The sequence below is a fragment of the Alexandromys fortis genome, unplaced genomic scaffold, assembly GCF_014885135.2.
Source record: "Alexandromys fortis isolate MF-2015 unplaced genomic scaffold, M_Fortis_MF-2015_v1.1 scaffold_20, whole genome shotgun sequence".
In the NCBI taxonomy this organism is placed as follows: Eukaryota; Metazoa; Chordata; class Mammalia; order Rodentia; family Cricetidae; genus Alexandromys; species Alexandromys fortis.
The window spans coordinates 15701813-15727486 of NW_026067903.1; the positions used below are offsets into that span (position 1 = coordinate 15701813).

A 25674-nucleotide genomic window follows, 5' to 3' on the forward strand; every position below is an offset into this window, starting at 1 on the left:
ATGAATAAAGCTGTTTCGGCCAGTGGCTTAGCAGAACAGGACACGGCGGGGATTCCAGGTAGATAGAGGAGAAAAGAGTAGGTGGAGCCATTGGAACCCACCAGAACCTTGCCGGTAAGACAGCCATGTGGTGATACACAGATTAATAGAAATAGGTTAATTTAAGATATGAGTTAGCCAGAAATACACTTAAGCCATTGGCCAAACACTACTGCAAATAATATAGTTTCTGTGTGATTATTTTGTGTCTGGGCAACCGGGAATGAATGAACAGTCTTCCCCAACAAACCAAGAATTGAGTTTATTCAAGTTATAAAAATCAAAGTGAATAGAGGAAAATTAACCATGTATATTTGCAATACATACTTTGAAGTTGAAAAATTCCTATAGATGGTGATATAAAGTATAAAAATCTCAGAATGAATATCGTAAAATATATGCAAGGTGTTCACTCTGATTGTTGAGGACAAATTAACAGATATACCTTACTCATGGATTAGACAACTTTGTGTTTTAAGGATGACAATTCTAATCTCTAGAGCCAGCATGATCATTCTACTTAAAAATCAGTTTTTCCCTTTGTTTTAAGATTTAACAAGTTTATTCTAAAATTTAATGAAATACAAATAACCCTACACAAATACCAAAAAATATTTTGAAAATAAAAAAAAAACCAATTGAAAGTCTAACCTCCTAGGTGTTAATCAAGATGTGATATATTGGTGTCAAGATAGGCATATATAAGTGACAATCTGGAAATATACTGACTGTGGTCTGTTAACTAAAGAGAGGCAAGTGACAAGATAACTCAGTAGGGGGAAAAGATAATTTTTCACAAAGTAGCAACAGAATGTATTTTGACCTTTATAACACAATAAAAATTTAAATGGACCATAAAACAGGATTTGAGATCTAAAACTATAAAACTTTTAGACGTGAGCATGAAAGAAAACCTTTGGGACCTGATGTAAGCTACGATATTTTGGATAGGATACAAACACATGTCCTATAAAGATAAAAGTGTGAAAATAGATTTCATTAAAATTAAAAACTTTTTCAAAAGAAAAAAAAGGCAAGTCAGACTTGGAGAAAACATAGTATCTGATAAGAATTTTTGCTCAGAATATATAAAGAAATACAAATTTGAATTTGGTTGTTTGTAGAAGTTTTATCATCATAGCCAACCACTAGAAGCAATCCAGATGTCCATTATTTGGTAAATGGATAAAGAAAACACCAGAGGGCCAGGCATAGGCATGGCTTTGATTCTAGCACTAGGACGCAGAGACAGGTGGACCTCAGTGAGGTCAGCCTGGTCACATAGTCTCAAAGATTCACTCTCAAAACAAAGCAGAAACCCACTGCTACCATACCAACACCCGCCCCCCCCCCAGCACTACCACTGCCGCCACCACCAAAAAGAACACACAAACAAAAAAACAAAATGCTATATCTATAAAATGGAACAGTACTTTTCACTACAAAGGAATGACCAGTGATCCAGTCAGTAGGCTTGGCAAGTCTTAAATGTATAGTGAAGGAATCTTTATACAAAGAACTTCAAAAACTGTGGTTTCAATTCTGTAGCACTCTAAAGTTTTAAAACATATACAAAATAGATCAGTGGTAGCCAGACATTTTAAAAATTAAAATTATGTATATATACATTTTATTTCAAATGATGTTAATAGTTATTAAGGATTTTACAGTAATTTCTTAAGTACACTGTGAATTTGCAGTCTATATTTTACTACTAAACTTGCTTTGTCTATGAAAATAAATTTAATGGGTTGAGTAAAGATTTTGTAAATTGTTCTTGTTTCTGTTTTTTCTTATTGTTGTTAAAATTTTGTGTGTATGGGTGATTTGCCTGCATGTATGTCTGGTGCACCACATGTGTGCAGTACCTGAAAAGGCCAGAAGAAGGCATTGGATTCCCTGAAATTGGAGTTGTAGGTGGTTGTGAGCCACCCTATGGGTGCTGGGGATCTAACCAGTACTGTTAACTGCTGAGCCATCTTTTATCACTGATCACGGAAAAGTTCTTGATTGGTACTTCTCCTCAATCAATTAAAATATTAATGAGTAGTAAACAAACCAAAAAAAAAAAACCCATGGAAATCAGTGGTTTAGCTTTGTTTTGCATTTAGATAGGGTCTCTTGTAGCTCGAGCTGACCTTGAGCTCTTCAGAGAGTTGAGGATGCTTTTGAGCTCCTTAGTCTCCTGCTTCAACTTCCCAAGGGTGTTGAAATTACAGGTGTGTGTATATCACTGTGTCTGACTTGCTTTTCTTGGAGGGTTGTGCTGTTCACCACATACAGCTCTAAACTTAATTATACATCTTTGTAATGTGAATTATTTTGGTGCTTTAGTTGTGTTTTGTTAGGCAGTGTGATAGCATATGTGACTATAAAAAATTGTCTTTAGTAACCAAAAGAATACTATTTAAATACTATCAACTCCAAGGAGTTATGATCTGTACAACTTTTTGGTTCTATATCACTAGGATGAGTTGAATAGGAATTTAGAAATCACTCTTTTCCAGAAATTCAAACATGAACAATCAACCTGGTACTTCTCTTCAGTTCAGTATGATGCCTGAGGACAGGACTATTCTTGGTTTATCCTTACCTGGTCTGGAAAGCAGATCATCAGTTTCACAATCATGTACTTGCTGTATACTGTTTAACATACCAATGACTTAGGGAGTTTGTAAAAATAAAATTTGTAATATGCTGTATGTGCAAAGAATCCCTCTGTTGTAGATTTGGAAAGATTCCTCGATTTTCATGGCTATTTTGCCAAAATGAATTATTGCTCTGTTAATAGGCAACTGGGCATTGGATCAAAGGTTTTCCCTTTGATTTATGATTGTCTTAACTCTGATGTGTCTGGGTAATATGGCTGTTTTTGAAAAACCAACTGTTCTTAAACCCTTCAGAGGAATGAGATCTTAGGGCAAATTGTTTTGCTCCTGACTTGGATAGAGGAGGAGGATACAGAAACTCAGTTCAGTGGGGTCGATATCTCAGAGCAGAAACTAGCTGTAAAAGAGCTAACTAGTAAATAAGTATATATATATTATGGTATAAAATGCTTTTTTGTATAAGTCCCACCTATAACTGAGCTTTAGTTTTTGTAGATCATGAATATTCACATTCAGACTATATTTATAATTCATACCAAATAAAGATCATTAGGTACACAGATGAATGGCATTTTTATAGGTATGGGTGTTTTTTTTTGTTTTAATCAAAGCACAGTTATGGGAAATAGAATATGTGCTGAGTGTTAGATTACCCTGGGAAGTTTTGTTAGGTGTGGCCTCTTGGTTCGCCTTAACTTGTTGACTTGACTGTGGTGGTTGGTTTTTGTCACAAATCTAGACACATCTAGAAAGAGGGTACCTTAACTAGGAAAACACTTTCATCAGATTGCCTGCAAGTCTGTAGGGGATTTTCCAAGTAATAATTGTTGTGGGAGGATCCAGCTCACTGAGGGTGGTGTCACCCTTGGGCAGATGGTCCTAGATTGTAAAGGAAAGCTGACTGAGCAAGCTGGGGAGCAAGCCAGTGAGCAGCATTCTTCCAAGGCTTCTGCTTAATTCTTGCTTTGAGTGCCTAGTCTGGCTTCCTTCAGTGGTAAACTTGATGTTGCAAGTGTGAGATGAAATAGACGCTATCTTCTCCAGTTGCTTTGATGATGGTGTTTTAGCATAGCAGTAGAAACCCTAACTAAGCCATTGACACATCTTACAGTTAATTGAAAAAAAATTCAATTGAGAACTTATCTTTATCAGATTGGTCTATGGACGTGTCTGTGAGGGATTATCTTGATTGCTTTAGTTAATATAAAAGGGTTCAGCCCACCATGAGTGGTGCTATTTTCTGGGTGGTACCACTGGACTCTAAGAAATCTAGCTAAGTATGAGGCTATGATCGAGCCAGCAAGCAGCATTTCTCAATGGTTTCCTTCAGTTATGTACTATGATCAGGAAATGTTAAGCTAAATAAATCTTCCCCTTCCTTAAGATGTTTTTACTTAGGGTGTTTTATCGTGGCACCAGAAAGAAAACTACAACAGGAAGAAATGATGTTTTGCTCTCTTTTTAGAGATTTATAAAATGTAAGGGATTCTTGATATATCTGAAATTAAGATATTTCATACAAGATGAAGAAATTGTAAGAAAATAATGTTGAGTCAAGGCAGTGGATATGGGTATTCATCTATACTGTATATGTAACATATGAACTTTTATCTAATATTGTACTGAATCATTTTTAAGTATAGATCAACCATTCAGAACATATTGAGAGTATAAATATGAAGCTCAAAATATAAGGTACCATTAAATGATAAGACAGCATGCCTAAGGAATAATTAATGTTTGCTTTTTTTTCTCTTTATGTTAAGTCTTAATCATTTTAGTATGCTGTGTCAGGAAAAGTATTATTAGGAAGTGCTCTGGTGTTTTATCAGAAAATTTTAAGTTGTAGTAATTGATGTTCTTCTAATTTATTTTGCCATCATCCTTTTTTAAAGAAGATAACAAAGAGTGTATCATGAAAGTGTACCTAAGCCTCTGTGCCTTAACACTACTGAGGATTTTGTCCCGGGTTACTTGAAGAACAGATCCCCTTTTTTACCTGTAGATTTTGCATCCATGGATCTAACTAACTGCAGATAAGAGATTTTTTTTTTTTGTTTTTTTGAGACAGGGTTTTTCTGTAGCTTTGGAGCCTTTCCTGGAACTAGCTCTTGTAGACCAGATTGGCCTCGAACTCACAAAGATCTGCCTGCCTCTGCCTCCTGAGTGCTGGGATTAAAGGCGTGCACCACCACTGCCCGGCTAAAAGATATTTTTTTTTTTTAAAAAAAGTAAAACATGTACCAAACATATGTAGGCTTAATTCTCATTATTAATCTGTAAGTAATTCAGAATAATAACTTTTGTGGGTGACTATATGGTATAGAGTGTACATCATTTAGAAATAATTTGAAGAATACAGGAGACTGTATGAAAACTATGCAAATACTATGCCATTTCCATTCATGATTGTAATATCTACTTTGGGGAAAAAGGGAAGTTTAGAGTCAAGCTCCTGGTGGATACATTTCACAGATACTTTCTGAACATCTACTTTTATGTAGGGTACGAATTCTGTTGGCTGTGCAAGTTGAAGTTGTGTAAGTTAGGTGAATTCTGACCTCAAGACTATTATTAAAGAGCTTTCCAATAGGCATTTGCTTTGAGCTCCTTAACACCCTCCCTCCTTCTCTCCTGCCCCTTTCCTGCTCCTCCTCATCTTTGGACAGTCTCTTTACTTAGACTAGGGTGGGTCTTGAAACATACAACAGCACCCTGCCTTTGTCTCTCAAGTAATAGTGTTACATGAGTGTGCCACCACACCTTTTTTTCTTTTTTCCTTTTTTCTTTTTCCTTTCTCCTCTCCTCTCCCCTCCCCTCCCTTCTCCTCCCCTCCCCTCTCCCCTTTTCTTTCCTCCTTCCTTTTCTTTTTAAATCAGAAGATATGAGTCTTGGCCTGCTTGACTCAGTACTTGAACATCTTTCTTATGTCTGCATTCACTCCCATCTAGTGTCTTGGTTTTGGCTGTTATGTTTGCCTTTAAATTATGATTCCCAAGGTATGCATCTGTAGGCAACAGGACCCCTTCCAGAAACTAGAGTTGCTGCCTACTGGCTTCTTCCCTATGACTTTCTTAGCCTGCTTTCTTGTAGTGTCCAGGATCACCATCCAGGGGTGACAACACCCACCAGGGGTTGGGCCCTCCTGCATCAATCACTAATTCAGGAAATGTCTTATAGGCTTGTCTGCAGCCTGACCTTTTGGAGGCATTTTCTCAGCTGAGGTTCCTTTTCAGATGACTCTAACTTTTGTCAAAATGACATAAAAACTAACCAGCACAGAGTTCTTAACTATAAAAGAACCAAGTGTAGTTTTTAATTTTTTTTTCCATCTTCCAAATACAGAAAGGAACACCAGAAGTAGACCACACTAGAGACTGCAAGGAAACCAGCAGTGTTGTTCATGGCCTTTGCCTTCGTAGTTGCATCAGTGAGTGGAACACTTACAGCTTGGCTTGGAAAGAACACGATTCCTTAGACAACTGTTTAAAACTGAAACCCCTCCCCCATCATCAGATGAATCAGATTGTGAGGAATCTGAGTGTTCTGGAATATGAGGGAACAATTAGGAGATGATGTCATTTGCTGAGGAAAAGGCATACTGTAGGAAATTTGAGGTTATTGCCTGCACTGAATATTTGCTGTTGTAAGTATTTTTAAATACTCTAAAAGGTTTTTAAGGTAATCTGTCCTGACTGCTAGATGTTTGCTTTTGAATTTTATGCTTATAAACATCCATGGTATCAAGCTTTATGTGTATACATAAGTATTTCTAGAGAATTAAATCTAAGGTGCATGTTAGTGTGTATCAGATTTAAAACTGTTTATCTGTCTTGGCTGAGTGATGAGACTAGCTAATATTCCCATCACTAGTATTTTCAGCTGACTGACCTGCACATAATCTATTACAGAGTTTTCATATTTTTAATAGGATTCTTTGATTTGATTGTGGAAATGATTATTTTGCTAATATTTTCATCACTAGTTTTATGATTAGGAATTTTAGTATATTTACTGGTTATTTCTGTTCTGTTGTGATCTATCCTTCAGTTTGGCTTTGTAACTCTGTTCATAATTTTGTCTTGGTTATTCAATCAGACCAAGAGAATATAAAATTCTAGACAACATTTATTCCTATGGGCATGGTAGGCTCTAACCATCTAGCTTTGTAGTCTACCTGTTTTACGCTAAAGAGTAGGAAGCAGTGGTGTATTTGGAAAAGTATTCGGTGACTGATATATATTATAGTTATGAAGTTATATGACATTTAGTGTTAGGGGAAGCTGTGATGGTGTTTAGTCTGCTGTCTTCATCTTAGACAGATGAAGCAATCTACATTTGCTGGTTTGCTCAAAACTGTGGAGTAGTGAGGCAACATGGGAGCGAACCCCAGTATGATGTCAGCCTTTGTTAGGTCACAGATTAACATGTTCCCTGTAGCCTTTATAGAAAAAGTTAACTCAGTGTTGAGATTTTTTTTTCTTTTTCTTTAGATCTATTTAGGTTCTTCAGCATTCATGTATACAGTGAGAAAGGAGGTAAAGTTTTAGTTGATATCTCAATCAAGCTACATTTAAATAATGGAAGCATTTGAAAAAAGTTATTAAAATGGGTCCTGATTTTATATAACTATTTGGTCATTTTGTTACAATATAAATCTGGCAATAATGGAAAATCTTTCAAAAATTTTATTCCTGTTTTCTGATGGCTGCAGTGTCAACAAAGCATATAGTTAGCTCTTGAAATAAACTTGTGAACAGTGTGGAAAATAAAAGTATTTAGGGATAGGCATTTAACTCAGGGGCAGAACACTATTTGCCTAGTGTGTACAAAGACCTGGGCTCAATCCTCAGAAACAAACATGCAGAAACCCCAAAACAACAAAAAAGGAAAGGTATTTGTACACTCTGTGTGGTCAAGAGAGAAATTTTACAAAAAGCGATAGAACAATATGAAGGGGTAAAGAAAGAAAGGTTGTAGTGTAATTGCTTGCACACTTGAAGGTTTTCAAATTGTTTTTGTTTGTTTATTAGATCAGACTAACCTCGAACTCACAGAGATCCATCTGCCTCTGTGTGCTGACTCCTGAGTGCTGGGATTAAAGGTGTGCACCACCACCACCACCCAACTCTCAAATTGTTTTTTAAGTTAACATGAAATGATAGAAGCCTTGCTGTGGTGTTTTGAATGAGAACTCCCTCACCCCTGTAGGCTCATATGTTTGAATTCTTGGTTCACAGTTGGTGAAAATGTTTGAGAAGGATTAGGAGTTATGTCTGGGGTGAGCTTTGAGGTTTGGAAAGCCCACACCATTCCCAGTTAGCACTCTGTCTCGCTGCCGCTGCCTGGTGGATGGATGTTCCCTCATGATGTGTGCTCTCAGCTACTGCTGCAGTTGAATTTTTAAGTTGAAGAAACAGGCAGGCAGGGCATAACCAGTGTAGTCTGACTGCATATGTGGATGGTGCTGTACAAGCATGGGATGTTGCAGAAGTACACAGAAAGTAAAAATCACCAAGATTAGATGTTGGGGGAGGGCTTTAATGAATAGGTGTTTTTTTTTTTTTTTTTTTTTTTTTTGAAGAGGTATAGTCTCTTGAATCAGAATGGGGCACAATTATTCCAGGAAGGGAGAGCTTTGGGAAAGATGCGTTTTCTCCTGGAAGCAGGTCTGGGTCCCCGGTAGAAATTCACAAGAGAAGATAGACAAAAGCTAGTTGCATTTGGAGAGTTGTTAGCATAGATGAATTTGCCAAAGCCATAATGACTGGATTAGCGAGATGCTTGTCTAATCTAGAGGCTGGATGACCAAGATTTAGTCAGGAGGAAATAGAATCATGGAAGGAACTTAAGGAGACATCAGAAAGAGAGGAATCTAAAACAGAAGTCACAAGAAAAAGAAATTTAATTGGCGATCATATCAGGAAGATTAAATATAATATGAAGTAAAGGTGACTAGAAGACTCATTTTATTTTTGTAGCTTTTAGTTGATATATAAAAATTATTTTCAAATGTGGGCATGGTGTTGTATTCCAAGCCAGAGGCTGATTGCCATCACTGATTACTAGCACTGTTTCATAAATTGTTAAATACGCTTTTCCATTTTTATCACCTTTTTAAAATTTCATTTATTTTTCTGTGTTTAATTTACTTTTGAAACAAATGTTTATTTTGTTGGAATTCAGAGAATGTATGCTCTACATGGAAAATGATTTGTAATTTATTTTTAAGCTGAGGAAATATTGTTTATATATATATATGTAAGTAGCTCCTGAAATATGAATTGACATTTGTTAGTTGTTTTGTTTGAGGAATAGATGGATATCTATTAACTAGAATAAATGGATAAAGTGAGCAAAACCAGGTTTCTGGGGAGATATGAAAATTGTCAATATATTTTAAAGAAAATATACATTCCTTTTCAGCATTAAAGTACAATCCACAACCTCTTTTGTGTAAGTGAATATATTGATGTCTTTGATCTCCTACAGTAGAACTTTTAAAACATTTAAATGTAGTATATTGTGGTGTTATAGCTACCCTCTGCTGGAGAAAATATATTTTTGCTAATAAACAAAATCACTTTAGTAATTTTTTTGAATGAAATAATAACTTTGTAACTTAAGAGTGCTATAAAATAGAGTTTGGGAAAAATACCCTTCTTATTTAAAAGAGATGTATTCTTTTTTTTTTTTTTTGCTATAGTTCTATATAGTAAATTGTTCTGTTTAAAATGTCAGTAGTGCCCTTGTTGAGAAGTACTTATTATACTAGTAATTAATACTGCATTGTGGCCGTGTGTGTGTGTGTGTAGTTGTATTGTTGGAATTTTTTTGCAAATTCTAGATCTGCTCTATTCACTGTGGAAGCTACTAGCTGTATGTGCCTATTTAACTGAATTTAAACATTCAGTTAGTTTCGGTAGCTACTTTTCAAGGTTTAATAGTCATGTTTAGCTAAGAGCTGTGGGTGTTGGACAATGCAGACTGTATAGCCCATTTTTAATATCATAGAAATCTCAATAAGGATGTTAACATTAAAAAGTTATATTTTATTAAGTCATGGAGCTCTGGCTGGCCATAATGAACTAATCTTGTAGGTGGGTCTGGTGAATTTCTGATCCACTTTTTACTTCCTTGCTGTTGCTTTTATTATGCCTCCAGCTCCAGCCTTCACAGTTGAAATAAGGGTTATAATTTTCATGAAGTAACCACTGTTCTTAAATATGTAATGCATTTGTTTCCTTGCCATATATCCTTTTCACATAGAACACTTTCTACATAAATAATTAACTGAAGGATTTTTTTTTGTTAGGTAGAAGATGGTTATTTATTGTACTATGTAATTACTTCAGCTTGTATGTATTTATTGCCAAATGACTAGTTTTCTCAGTATAGAGTTATCGAGTATTTTCAGCATTTTGATTCTTTACTATGAATATTTGAGTTAGAAAGTTAGAAAGTATGACCATAGCTAAGGTAAAAGCTACTTTTCCTTTTTGGTGGGTTTGGCGTGGAAGGCAGCGTGAGTCAGTACATAGAGAATCTAACTTTATGACAGTGTGCGTGATGGCGTAGTCTGTATTCCACTGGTTGGAAAATTCAGACAGTTGAACTAGTTTCTGATGATTATACAACTGTAGGCTTCCTAGCCAGGATATGGACGTGGATATAATTCACCAGTGACTGATTTTACTTAATACTACTTTTACTTGAGTGTGTGTGTGTAAATAAATATGTATATCTGTTTAGCTGTATACATATTTCCACATGTGTAGATTAAAAATTGTGCATCTCAAATCAAGATATGGAAGGTTACATTACCATAAAGACCTCTTAGTTGCCCTCTCATAAATATACACACATTTCTATTATTTTTTGTTTTTCACATGCTTAACTTTGGAAGACTTGAGTTTCTGTTCCACTTCACATTTTTTTTTTCCCATTTAAAAATGTATAGGATCTAGAGAGATTGCTCACTTGGTAAGAGCATGCTCTGCACTTATACAGGACCTGAGTTCAGTTCCCAGCACCAAAGTTGGGTAACTCCAGCTTCAGGAGATCCATACCTCTGCCTCTGAGTGCCCTTGCACTCATGTGTCCATATCCACACACAAACACAGACACTTTATGCTGCTTAATTTTTCTCAACTTGACACAAGCCTAGCCACATGTGGGAAGAAGGAATCCTAGTTGAGGAACTGCTTCTGTCAGATGGGACTGTGGGTTCTGTGGGGCATTTTCTTGATTTCTCAAGTCCACTGTGAGAGGTGTGGGCCTGGACTAATAAAGTTAGCTGAGCAGACCCTGAAGAACAAGGCAGGAAGCAGTGCTTCTCAGTGGTTTCTGCTTCAGGCTTCTGCCTTAGGCTCTTGCTCTGGCTTTTCTTGGCTTTAATCCTTATAAGCTGCAATCCTTCCTTCTCCAGGTTGCTTTTGGCCATGCAGCGAAAGAAAGCAAACTGAAGTTTCATTTTTGAAGTAAATGGCCAACAGTGCAGTTTGCTGACTTGTATGGTAACTGCATGTTTAGATTCATAAAAACTAAAATGAAGCAAACCCAAGCTGATCTAACTTTTCAGTTCTTTTTCCTTTCTTCCTCTTTTCTCCTTTATTTCCTTTTTTTTCTCCCTTCCTCTCTCCCTCCCTCCCTCCTACTACTGTAACACACACACACACACACACACACACACACACACACACACACACTTTTGTGACAAGGTCTTGTTATGTATCCTGGCTTGGCTTGAGTTTATCTTTGTTACGTAATCTAGATAGTTTCCTAGAAGTAAATTAAGTTTACTGTAGGTTACTTACCTAGTTTTGTTTGCCATTTCTTGATAACTTATCTCTTTAGGAATGCTGCTTTATGCATTTTGTTTGCCTTTTAAGTTGTTTTAGTCATTGTGTTTCACATTTGGCTAGAAATGGAATTCAGTGTGTTGTTTTAGTAGTAACAGACATGGAAATGTTTTAGTTTTACTGAAATTTGCATGTCTCCCAAGTTCCCTGAAGATAATAGTTATATTCAGATTTATCCGTAACATCTGTCCTCATGCATTTCTTAGATAACTTGGAAAAAAATGACAGAATTACTGATATTGATGTTGCTACTACTCCTATCTTCCAGTGAAAGATTGACATTACTGACCAAATAATACACATTATTTGCATTAATCTTCTACTCTCTGAAGACTAAACCAGTGTGTAGAGGAAATTTCTTAGGACATGTTCTTCATTTATGTTTTATTTTACTTTGCTAAACAATGATAGCACATATTATTCAAGCCATATGCAAACATTTGGTTATATACTGTACTATGTTATTAAAACTGCTTTGTGTATCATCTCCTTCACTTTTATACTTTTGAAAACATCTGTTAACATAATTATAGCTTGTTATTCTTAATATGGTACAAAATTCATCTTCATCTTTGTATTTCTTCTGCTAAAAATAAAAAAGCCCATTTATTCTATAGTTGTTTTGTTAATTTTTTGATTTATCAGTGTTATTATATGTTATATCAGAGCCATTAAAGGGCATTAGTCAACCCTCTGTTATTTATGAACTTGGTGAAAGAGTAGTTAGACTCTACAGTTAGTTCAGAATGTTCTTTTATCCAATAGTTTCTGCTTTGCTTTATATGAACCTTTTTTAAAGTATCAGTTCTTATACAGAGAAACATTAATTATCAAAATTATTTTATCCACTATAGGGCTATTATAGCTTTCATATTAGTATTTTTATGAACTCCTGAGTGTGTGAATGAGTGGATCTCTAGTTCTTGTGACTTCTCCTGGGGCTATTTTCCTTCTGTTGGTTTGCCTTGTCCAATTGTTTTATTATATTTTAGTTTATGTTTGATTGATATCTCCTAGCAACCGTTCTTTTCTAGTGAAAGACTGAAAAGGAGTGGATCCAGTCAGAGGGGAGGTGGTGAGGCACTGGAAGGAGTAGAGGGAAACTGTAATCAGGATAGAGTGTATGAGAAAAGAATCTATCTTTAGCAAAAGGGGTGGGAAGAACCATAGACTAATGGGAAGGAGGATAGATTTGGCTAAGAATTTATCATGCTGTGAGAAGATGAGCAGTGGAGGATAGTAACAAAACGAAGATATTTATCCCATAACAGCTGCACTCAAGAAATGAGGATATCAAGTTCACCAAAGTTTGGATTTGGACAAACAAGCACCTACTGACCATCTCAGAAGCACACATCCCCTTTTTCTTGTTACAAGAAAATGGTTAACATTCTGGCCTTCCTTGGTGTCCGTGCTCGCCTCTCTTAAAAAAAAAAGTTTCAGTCACCATTGCTAGTGTTGAAGTTAAGTGGAAATTGAGCACGGGGTATTTTTAATTTTATGACTGGCAAAAACTGATAACTTGAAATTATAGTAAAGCTTTTCAGAAATCCATTTTCCTTGGCTGAACTGTTCTTTGTCAGTCACTTCTTCCTCCCACCCTAAATCCCACCCCAGTCTGTGACAGGTCTAATACTTACAAGTGACTAGAATTCTTCTGTATTCCTGTGAGAAAATAAATGTTCAAAGAAGAAAAAAGGAAACAATGATACTTACATACAATGGGATGCACAGGTGGCTCTGGGACCCCATCTGGTGTAGCATGAATAATAAAAACACAGAGACAGATATGGGGGTACAACCTGTGTTGTACCCGTATCACATAGAACCCCAAAACAAGACCACCACAGAGCCAGGATCCGATGCATTGTAATCCAACACACTAGCACAACAGGTAGAGGAAAACAGCCCCTAGCCCTCAGAGTAAGGGGTTTTTAAAGGGAAAAACTGCAAGCAGGGTAGCACAAACCTTGGTGTTTCAGGATTGGGTAAAGGCATACAACCTTTGAATTCGTTGGTTGTGGTATGGGGAATTTCAAAACAGTGGCTATAAGCAGACAAGAATTTTAAAACATTGATTAATCAGATAGCTACAAGGATGTTTGAAGCAAGCAGATGTTGTTTGGATACCCTATTGGGGTCACTTTGACCAGGGCAGGCACTGTTTCTTGGAAATGTTTATGACTGCTGGGGCTGCATTCACTCCTCAGTTAGGCCCTGTCTAAAATGGAATTCTTTCTCAAAATGGAGTTTGTTCTGCTCCTTCACCTGAAGATAAGAAAAGCAAAGCAGCCAACCACTAGAGAGCCATTTTACCTCTACCAAGTCTTCAGACCAAAGGGACAGGATCTTGTCTCCATGAATTCTCAAATTCTACACCACACTGAGTTCCTGTCTCTTCCCCTTTATATTCCTCTTTCCGCCCAGCAATTTTACTCCTGTCTCCACCTCCCTAGTGTTGGCATTAAAGGCGTGGAATCCCAAGTGCTGGGATTACTTTTGTATGAGCTCTGTTTCTTTTTTAGATAGATTCAACCTTGCGTAGCCCAGGGTGGCCTTGAACTCACAGAGATCCAACTGCTTCTGTTTTCTGAACCCTGGGATTAAAAGTGTGTGCCACCACCATTCCCTGGCCTGTATGGCTGATGGGTATGGCTGCTTTTCCCTCTTATCTTCAGGCAAGCTTTATTTATTAAAACACTAATATACCACTATAATTTGATGTAGACCCATGCAGGCAGGCCTTTGCATACTGCCTCAGTCTCTGTGAGTTTATATTGTATTGGTCCTGCTGTGTTTAGAATTCTTGTTTCTTTGATATCCTTTATCCCCTCTGGCTCTTACACTCCTCTCTGCAGGGTTCCCCTGAGCTCTGAGGGGGGGGGAATTTTAGGGAGACACCCCTTTTTAGTATTCTGACGTCTCCCACTCTCTGCTTATAGTCTGGACGTAGGTCTCTGTATTTATTCCCCTTTTTTTTGCCTGAGGAAATTTCTTTGATGATGGATGAGCAAGCTACTGATCTAAGAGTATAGTAGAATGCCAGTAGGGGTTATTTTGGTTTTAATTTTTCCTTAGGTCCCTGGTTTCAAGTTTTTCATAACTCAAGCAGTATTGGATATGGGTTCCATCTCATGGAGTGGGCCTTAAAACAAATTACTATTTCTTACCCACAGATGGACTGATACCTAAGTTGATTCCATGACTTGACTGGTATGTGGAGTGGCTGTGACTAAAACAGTTTCTTGTGGCTTGAGTGGCATCCATCACAGTTGTGTTGTCAACTTGGAAGGAAACCTCTTGGAGTGCTCTGCTGTGTGAAGCCTCCTTCTTGTATTGGTCCCTGAGCAGCCATAACATTTCTCTGTACAGCTCCAGAAACTCCAAGGAAGTGGCTGCTTGATTGAAAGCTCCCACATATTTTGCAGAATGGCATGGCTGAAGATGTGTGTGCTGCCAATGAAGTATACCTTTAAGCATGGTAGAAGTATCATGCAGAGTCCCACTGTACTTAGGAACCACAGACAGCAGAGTTGGCTCATTTCTGGTTCACATCTTTGCCCTATCTGGTATAGTTACTTGGTTTTGTTCCCCACGGCTTCCAAAGGGACAGGGAAAGGATTGACAGATTTGAGTCAGCCAGCCCAACAATTCATGCCTAAGTAACTTCAGTCATTTAAGTAGGAAAACATCAAGGGCTGCTTACCATACAGATTTAACAAGAAATCAACATTCTTCAGTGGACTTTAGCTAATAATGCTTAACCCTTTGCAAAATACCATTTTGGAAGGTTGGGTATTCCTGATCTGTCTAAATAAACAAATGTGTGTAAGAAATATGCATGTAGTAGTCAGTATAAGCCTTTGTGTCTGTGTCTTGGAACACATTTCTTGTGGCTTGGTGAGTTTTGTATGTGGTTATTGTGTGCTGAATGTTTGAAGACTTTTAGAATTTTGCTTTTCAAAAATGTGGTCATTGGATGACATCATGGGCATCTTAGGAACTCACCAGAAAGACAGAATTCTTATTGTCAGTCCAGGAACTGCAGAGTTAAAGCCAGTGTTGGCACAGAATCCTAGGTAAAACATACAGTAAACTGATTTCCAAAGTGGTTGCACAAGTTTGCATTCCCACCAGCAATGGATGAGTGTTCCTCTTATTCCACATCCTCTCCAGCAAAGGCTATCATTGGTGTTTTTGATTTTAGCCATTCTTACAGGTGTAAGATGGTATCTCAAAGTTGTTTTCATTTGCATTTCCCTGATCGCTAAGGAGGTTGAGTGTCTTTTGGCCATTTGAACTTCTTCTGTTGAGAATTCTCTGTTCAGTTCAGTGCCCCATTTTTAATTAGGTTAATTAGCATTATAAAGTCTAGCTTCTTGAGTTCTTTATATATTTTGGAGATCAGACCTTTGTTTAATGCGGGGTTGGTGAAGATCTTCTCCCAATCAGTAGGTTGCCTCTTTGTCTTAATGACAATGTCCTTTGCTTTACAGAAGCATCTCAGTTTTAGGAGGTCCCATTTATTCAATGTTGCCCTTATTGTCTGTGCTACTGGGGTTATACGTAGGAAGTGGTCTCCTGTGCCTGAGCCTCCAAAGTTTTGGGATTATAGGCCTGGATACCATTCACAGAAATATTTACATTTTTTGAAAAATGAGTGTTCTGCCCTTGGAATCTCAGCTATTCAAGATGCTACAAGACAGTCACAAGTTTGAGGCCAGCCATGAACTGTTAAATGAGACCCTTTCTAACAAAAAGCAAAACAAACAAACAAAACCTTTATTTGATTTAGTTAACATTTTAATTATTATCTTAGTTAATAAGGAATTTTTCATTGAGGTGTATATATTACTGCTGTTCAAATATGCATAGTGAAAACTGTTTGAATTAATTAGTTTTAAATTCTAGGGAAACACTGCCAGGAAAGCAAGACCAGTAGAATGACTAGAATTCTTTTCTCTCTGCATGTGATGTATACAATAAATATGGGTTTGCATGCTCTTGTGTGCTTCTGTGGAGGCCAGAGCAGAATATTGTCTAATATTTTCCCTATGGGTCCCTGTCTACCATGTTGTCTTGACAGGGTTTTTCACTGAATCTGAAGCGCACAGTTTTGGCTAGGGTGCTGGCTGTCCATGGATCTTCTGGCTCTGTCCTCCAATGCTGTGGTTATAGGCATACATTGCCATGCTTGGAATTTTACGTGGATGCTGGGGATTTGAACTCAGGTCCTCATGCATGGATAACAAGTACTTCTACCCACTGATCCATCTCTCCAGTCTTGACTAAGGTTCTTAAAGATTGGTTTGTAACCTTTTAGTGCAGGTCTGGCATGGCATTCTGTGAAACTGTTGCCAGTATCATTTGAAGAAACTTGAGCATATGATTTCTATAAGCTATTAACAACTATTTATGAACTAGAATGCAACTAGTGTATAGTCAGGATGTTTTAGTTTCTAATACTTACCTTTCCTTGTTTCTTTCTTAATTAGGTCCCCGATGGGCTTCCTGGAATATTGGTGTGTTTATTTGCATCAGATGTGCTGGAATTCATAGAAATCTTGGGGTTCATATATCCAGGGTCAAGTCAGTCAATTTAGACCAATGGACGCCAGAACAGATACAGGTAAACATTACTTAAAAAGAAATTATTAAAAATGTATTTTGAATAACTTTAAAATACTTAATATTTCTTGTGTCTAAGGATTAATATTAAAATACATGCTGAAATGGCATATGTCATATTAAAATTTGAATTATTTCACTTATTAATTCACTGATGTTAATTTCCTGTTGAGTCTGTGGTAGTCAGTTTCAAATCCATTTTTCTTTCTTTTTTGTTCTCAAATGTTGATTTCACAGTATTTAAAAATGTTTTAATTGAGCTGGTGAAATTTGCCTCTATTAGTTTAATCCTGCCAGTAGAGGGAGTCTGAGTAAAGATAAGGGAAAACCCTCCTCTTGCCTGAAAACTGACTGAAGACTGTCTCTTCTGTCTAGAAGTGTTCCTGGGGTGCAGGAGGAGGCTAGTAGTAGATGACAGTCCAATGAGAAAGCGCTGTTGTGTCCAGTTTTGGTTTGTGGAGAGCAGTTAGCTTTGTCACAGATAAATTTACAATTGTATGAGTTTGCTGTTTTTCCATGGTGACAGTTCTAAATCTTTAAAGTCTTACTTTTTAATTCTTCAGGTTAGCCGCACATGTAAAAACAGTTACTTTTATTGGTCTTACTGATTTTTATTATGCCCTTTGAAATTGCCATTAAGACATTCTGAATATATCAATACACAGCCATCTTTTGGTATCACAAAAGATTATTTTCAGGATGCCTGCTAGATAGCCAAACCCACTGATGCTCGGGTGCTTTTAATAGGTGGAATAACATTTGCACATATATATCTATACACATTCTTGCACATGCTTGAAATCATTCCTTGTTACTTACAGTATTGGGTACCACTTAGATACCCTTAGATAAACTACTTGTTCAAGGAATAATGACAAGAAAAGGAAGTGAATGAACGCTCATGCATGCATGCAAACAATAATAGAATGTTTTGTACAGATGTGGTTTTCCCTCCTATTTTCAGTCTGTAGTTGATAAAAAGCTTCAGATGCAGAGCTCAAAGATACAGAGGACAATGGTATTTGGGGGACTTCAGCAATACACGGGCATACCTCAGAATTAGAAAAAATACACCTACTTGGTTATGGGCTATGGTAACAGAATTTGTAAAGACCTTTAGACTATAAAGTCAAGTATAGTTGATTTAGTTCTGTCTTAAAATTAGCTTCTGAAGTTATTGTTGGTAAAGGACATACAAGCAAATATTATTCTTTGAGTATTTTCAAAACCTCGGGGGAGAAACCGTACAAATTAGATCAGAGAAGGAGAACTTTTGAATACTTCATATGAGACAGTGTTCTTACTAGCATCTCTGTAGCAGATGTGGTAACTAAATGATATGCTCTTTCTCAAGAAAGAATGATGAGTAGATTAAATATTTAAATTGCATTTGTAAACACTTACAGAGGATAAAAATTGAAGACAAAGGATGTGTACTTTTTAATGGCTCATTTTAAACCAAGGAGAAGACATTAGACACTCTGGTTCTTTGGAAATATTTTAATAAAGACCACTGAGAGAATTTGAATAACAGATTATCTGAGGCAGGTAGTTGTACATTTTAGAGCATAATTTTCCCATCAGAACTATAGTTAACTGGTTTTTGTGAAATAGATAAAGGTACTTGGCAGCATACTGACATTTTAAGAAATTAGGAATTTTAAAAACAAATTATATACAATATTTGAAACATATTTGAACATATTCATTAACAGGTGTTACCTGTCAACTTCTTGAAGTAAGAATCATTATGGATGTAAGACTTTGTAATTGTTTGTCACCAGTGAATACTCTGTATGGCCCGTAGTCCGCAGAGCTCTTCTTCCTACTGTGCCTGGGTGAGAAGTAAGGCTAGGATGTTCTTGGGAATCCAGCGATAAGCAGTTGTTTTACTTTAGAACATAGTCACATAAACAGGTGGCAATCTAGCACTTTGTGGTGGGCTCTGCAGGTACTTGTAAGCCATATGAAGTAGTTACTGTTGTTTTTAAAAGTACTTTCTGAGCTAGTCAAATTAAAACAAGTTAAGTTGTCATTGATAATGCTGAGTTTTCCAGGCTGTGTTTTGTTCAATCTATGTTTTGGCTTAGAATATTTCAAGGCAAGTTGATTCCAGGAAGGCAGTAGAACAAAATCATTAAGACAGACTGCCAAGGTTAGACTTGTATGGTTTCCCAGGCTATTTGATTTCAGGAGGCATCAATGTTCTATTTGTATAATAAGAGTAATATTGTCTGCTTTGTAGGGAGAATCAAATGAGTGAGAATGGGCGAAACATGAGCTAGTATAGTATCTGACACATTTTAAACAAGCCATAAATGCTAATAAATTATTATTAATAGTATCCGGTTCATTTATACATTATATAAAACCCTCAGCATTGTTACCATGAAATATCTCAAGCAGTTTAGCATCTTTCTGATAGATTGTGATGAGTTGGTTTCTAAATTTACTGCTGAGGGTTAATTATTCTGTATTATTGAATATTAAGAAATTTCTCTTTGAGAGTACTAGCCCAAAATAGTAATTTCATTTATAATGGTTAATCTTGATTGTCAGCTTTACTAGGATTTAGAATTACCATGGTAACAAAACTGGGCATCTCTTTGAGGGATTATTTAGATTAGGTTAATTGAAGTCGAAAGACCCACCCTAAATGGATTGCATCATTCTACGGACTGGGGTCACTCTTTCTGAATAGAAAGGAGAAAGTGAACTGACTTCAGACTCTTGAGACATCTGAGAGACTCTTGACTACATACTGCCTCCTGCTCTTGCTGCCATACTGTCCTTGAATATATCACCTAGAACTATAACCCAAGATAAACGTGTCTTTCCTTAAGTTATTTATGCCCATCATTTTGTCACAACAAGGAGATAAGGAACTAATACAGATGGCAAGGCATTTTGATACAACAGGCGTGAGCCACCATGACTGACAACTTTTAACTTTTCTTTTAAGGTAGCCTTGTTCTTTTATTTTACACACCTCTCTCCTTAGTGATCTTCATATCGTATTTAAAAGCAAGGTTACTTGCTTTCTGTGACTTTCTTGTTCTGCCTCTCTTACTTTTATATTTCCCCCTATATCTCTGTTACTCCTGCCTTGCAGAATTTTGAGCCCATTCCTAGAAATACTTTCTCCTGTTGTGGAGCTCTGTACTAGAAGCAAAGATGGAGGGTTTTTTTTGTGTGTGTGTGTGTGTGTGTGTATGTGTGTGTGTGTATGTACTCTTTCTCCTAGTCTAAACATAAGGACCCCTTTGCACATGTTACTGGATGGTGTAAAAAATCCTTTCCAATAATAAGTGCTTTTCTCTAAATATTTTTCATTTCCAGTTTATATTTTTTCCCTAGTTTTGATTTAACGTCTATTAGTTGTAGGTGTCAGGCAGATCTAGTGGTTGTTAGTAGTTTGTCCCTTTTGGATTGAGTTTGAATTTTACGGGGATAAGCAGTCAGACAATTTTGTTATAAATATTACCCATAGACTTCAGATTTTTGTGTTGTATTGGGGTGTCTGTGTGCTTGTATTCGAGCCTATGTATATAGAGACAAAAGAAAAACGGTGGATGTCCTTTTTTAGTTTTTTGTTTTTGTTTTTGTTTTTGTTTTTTGAGACAGGGTATCTCTCTGTAGCTTTGGAGCCTGTCCTGGAACTAGCTCTTGTCGACCAGCTGGCCTAGAACTCACAGAAATCCACCTTCCTCTGCCTCCCAAGTGCTGGGTTTAAAGACGTGTGCCACCACCGCCAGGCCTAGCATTGGGCTTTTTATTTGTGCTAGCCCATGTTATTTAGTAGGGGTATTGTCAGCCCATTATGGAATAAGTCCACTTACACTCTTTTTTATATGTGTGTATGCATTTTAGGAAGCTTGTACAGACTTGAAGGTCTTTAGTGTTAGTTATCCCTCTTTACCCTGCAACCCATACTCCAATTTAACCCTTTCTGTTCATTCATTCTTCTTTTTTTCCTTTATTCTACTGTGTTCTATCTCACTTCTTTTAACAGTCCCCTCCCCACACTGTGGCCCCTTACTGATTCATGACCTCTATGAAATACACATAACATATGTGAAGATTCAAAGTTAACATCCTGAAGTGAACGAAAGCATATGATGTTTGTTGTTCTGAGTCAAGGTTACCTTGCTCAGGATGGTTGTTTGTAGATTCTTCCATTTACTTGTGAATTTCTTAACTTCATTTTTCTTATTAACAGCTGAATAATAGTCCATTGTGTACCATATTTTTGTTACCCTTTCATCAACTGATGGACATCTAGGTCATTCCTGTTTCCTGGCTATTGTGAATAGAACAGCAGTGCAAATGGATGAGCAAGTATCTCTTTGGTAGGATATAGAATCCTTTGGTTTATATGCAGGATTGGTATAGTTGTGTCATATAGTAGATCTGTATCTTGTTTTTTGAGAAACCAACACTGATTTCCATGTTAGCCACACCAGTTTGTACTCCTACCAGCAGTGACTAAATGTTACCCTGTAGACTTCCAAACATTATAGGTTATTGTTGATGTGCTTCTCCAAAATTTGATGGTAAGACCCTGAAGATACCTCTTAGAACATTGAGAGATCAAGGTGGTACTCACCTGGGAGCTTCATTCCACTGGCTAGCTTTCACAGTGCTGCAAGGTGGTTCCCATGCTACTAGAGGAGAAAAATAGTCATCAGCTTTACCCCGCTGTGACTCCTGAGAGCTATAGTAACAATCAGCCTGTCAACACATGCCCACCAGTGCATGGGAGTAACCAGCTGCTTTCTGATTGGATGTAAAGCCTGCTCCACAAAATGAAACTGATATCTGACATCACTATGGGTTCAAGAACCTGTAGCTAGGCTTTAGGGGAAAACCAACTACTATTATTCTGCTAAATGGGTATAGTATTAAAACAAATCTTAATGACTTACTGTTGTACACTTAGATTAGTGTACCTCTCAGCCATCATCAGAGATGCTTCTTTTTGTGGTGGACAGTGATTAATAAAGAGATCCCAGAGATTAATAAAGAGATTAATAAAGTGCCCAAGGTCTCTTATTTAAAGCATTCAGAATGGGACATCTATATCATATCATACACTTGCCTCTCAAGGCTCAGGGTGTGGAGGAAGCGGAAGAAAGAGTGTAAGAGTCAGGGTGGTGGATAATTACATTGAAACTGTTTTTTACATACAGCAGGGCAGTTGTATATGTGAACAGTGGCTATGGCAGATTGTATGAGACCTGCACAAACTCAGCCATACAGAGTCAGTATGAAGGATGTGGGGTAGGTAGGTAGGCTGTAGACAAGTTCCACCTCTAGCAGGAGAGTTATTGGCAATTAATAGTTGCTGGAATGAGGATGAGGAAATTCAGTTTTCTTTTTTCTTTCCTTCCTACCTGACTTTGCTTTTTCGAGGTAGGATTTCTCTGTGTAACAGTTTTGGTTGTCCTGTGTCCTGGATCTTGCTTTGTAGACCAGGCTGGCCCCAAGCTTACAAGAGCTCCACCTGCCTCTGCCTCCTGAGTGCTGGAATTAAAGGTGTGAGCCGCCACCACCGCCTGGCCATAGTCAGTTTTCCTTTAGGATGTGACAGCCACATTCCAGTCAGTGGAGGCCCCACAGCCGAGAGTATGTGAGCAACACAAATTGGACTTGTTGGGTTAAAAAAAAAAGATACGAATTTGGGTATGTAGGGTTTAGGAATGTATGGATTTGACAGGAGTTAGGGGAGGAAGTTGAATATGGTCAAATACATTGTACAGAATTCTCAGAGATTATTAATATTAGTCAAACCTTTAGATGCTGTTCTTTAGGAAGCTGTTAATCTTGTTTCTTACTGTTAATCTTGTCTCTCACTGAGACATAGAGTTTGTCAAGTAGGCTAGGCTTGTCTGGCCAAGGGAGTTTCAGGAATCTCATCTCCTGCAATGCTAGGATCACAGTTTGTAGCGTCAGACCTGGTCTTTTACATGGATACTGGCAGTTGAACTCTCAGGCAGTCATACTTGATAGCCATCTACCCAGGCCAACTGTCTACCCCCTCTTCACACCTTCACACTTCTAAGAAGAGTCTAGAAATATCAAAAACGGTTTCTGATATTACAGAATTCCCATGACAGATAACACTTAATGGAACAAAAATCTAGGCTATTTGAAGTTAATTTGGAGAGCTCCGTCATTAAGCAATATTTTGCCTACGTGTATTAAAACACTAATTTCTTAAAATTTTTCTCCTTGAATAAATGTTCATAGTGTCTTATAGAGCCAGGAAACAATAAACTCTCAGCACACAATTCTATACATTTACGCGAGAAAATCTGGGATGAAAACAAGTTTTTTATGGGATCATTGCTCATTATAACCCCATCAAGCTGAAAAAAAAAAAGGCTGAATCAGGCCTCACGTGAATGCTTTTTAAGTTGATTGGTTCTATGCTGAATTCTTACTAGGTTCTTTAAATGGGTTTCTAATGAGCAGAGAATGGGAACAACATACCGCATTGAGTTACATACTGTGCATATGTGAAGAGATGTAAGGCAATAAATAAAATGCTGTTTTGTAATAAATCTATAAGAGACCTTTTAAAGCAAATCCATTTTGTGAAAATTCACATAAATTTTGAATTTGAATGTGCAGGATTGTGCCCTCAACTTTCCTTTTCCTTTTGATTATATATACACATATATGTATATATTTTCTCTTGATTTATATGTGTGTGTCTGTACGTACATATTTTTAAGTTAGAATTTTAATGAGACCAGTAGTAATTTTTTAATCTACATATTTTAGAATTCTCTATTCCTAATGATGGCTGTGGCTCTTGGTTCAGAGTAATGAACAAAACTGTAAGATGTTTCTAAAAGGAAATTCTTAATTATGTTAAACTAATCGTGCCTAGGTAGACTTGAGATAGCATAACCAAAGCCACACTAAGTTTTTTGAAGGTAAGGCTTAAGTCCCATATAGAGTAATGTATTTGGTAGCAAATTGTTAGACTTTTTGAATGTATACCTGTGTGAATAGATAGTCTGTAAATAGCTCTTATTAGTTTCATTACACATCACATTTTAGAATTATACTCTCTCTTCTATATGTGTGAATACAGTAATGATAGAGGATGGGAGAACTATAGACCTGGGCTCTTGTTCTAGCTCTATTAAGTACGTGATGAGTGATCTTCAGAAGCGCTCTTTCCCCCCTCTGTATACTAGTCATTGCAAAGTTTCACAATTCTTTCCATGGTAAGCTTGGCTTATGAAATAAAGCATCATATAATAGGCAGAGAATCTTGAGGCAGAATGATGGAAAATACATTCTGTTTGAAAAGGTAAGGTGTGTTTTAATGTGCTGAAGGAGATAAGATGCATGCTATCACCAGGATTGGTTTGCTGTAGATCCTGCGAATGATAGGGAGCTCTTAAAATAGGGAGTCCAAAAGTAACATTTTGCTTTTAATAAAATTACTCTGATGGACATGTTCTGGCAAAAGCCCAGGAACTTAGTGACTAGATATTGAGCTATGGTAATGGCAATGGTGTGATACATGGGAGAAGCCTTCAAGACATATAGAGGAGAAAAAAGTCATTAAGACTCTGGCAAAAGGAAGCGTCTAGGATAACTCCTGAGTATGGTCTAAAGCATGTAAGATGAAAGTAATTGCTTATTTTTGAATTCGAAATGGTATAAATTTCATAGTAGAGATTACTTAGGAGTTTGTTATAACAATATTTAATTTAGTTGCCCTTTTAAAAAATGCATACCCTCAATGGATATTAATTAACAAATGCAGCAGCAAATACATCAGGGTTTGACAATATCTTGAAATTGTATAAAGGCCTCCTCTAAACTTATACCATCAGTAAAAGTTTGTATTTTTTATTTTTTTAAAACACTAATTAAAAGACAGCAACCTCCCTCCCCCAGTTTCATGAAACTGAAGGAATGGACTCTGTTTTAAACATTTCAAAGAGTTCCCAAGACAAGAAATGGTGAACCTTCTTTTCCAGTGGCTGGATTCCAAAGGCTCTTGAGCCACCCCTGAAAGGAATCCTGTGCCTTTTGACAGCTGTTGTAGTGGTAGAGATGAGTCTGTTGATGGTAAGACTTTCTCTAGGAACTACCAGCATTCACTTCACTTTGATAATTAATTCTTTAAAAAAGTCACATATATTAGTTTAGGTCATTGAAAATCTTACTCTATCGTTAAAGATTTTTGCTGATAGAGAAAATAGAGCAAATTGCTTCTCTTTCCTATAAAATACATTAAACTTTTAAGATCCCCAAGCCATAGTATTATATCTAAGAAGATGATCCTACTGAGAAAAGATTAGTAAATAAATGCCATGAATCTGTTTTGGACTCCATTTTGAGTGGAAGATCTACTTGGATGACAGTTTTTTGAAATTTATACTGTTATTTGGCTCATAACCTTTTGATCCATCAGAAGACTTTGTTCTTAGTTGAAGGACAAAGTTCTCCACTATAGTTCAGGTTCTAAGTTCCCTCTTAAGCTTTTCTGTAAAGTCGTTTTTTTTTTTTTT

The 25674-nt window shown here is 36.9% G+C and overlaps 1 protein-coding gene across 2 annotated transcripts in view; it reads left to right on the forward strand.

Moving 5' to 3' along the window:
• Smap1 (small ArfGAP 1) overlaps positions 1-25674 on the forward strand; it is an 83007-nt gene that overhangs the window by 13100 nt on the left and 44233 nt on the right. For both annotated transcript variants that reach the window (XM_050134713.1, XM_050134712.1), the window contains exon 2: positions 17005-17138. In XM_050134713.1, coding sequence (XP_049990670.1) covers positions 17005-17138 — 134 coding nt within the window. The remainder of the gene's footprint in view (positions 1-17004; positions 17139-25674) is intronic.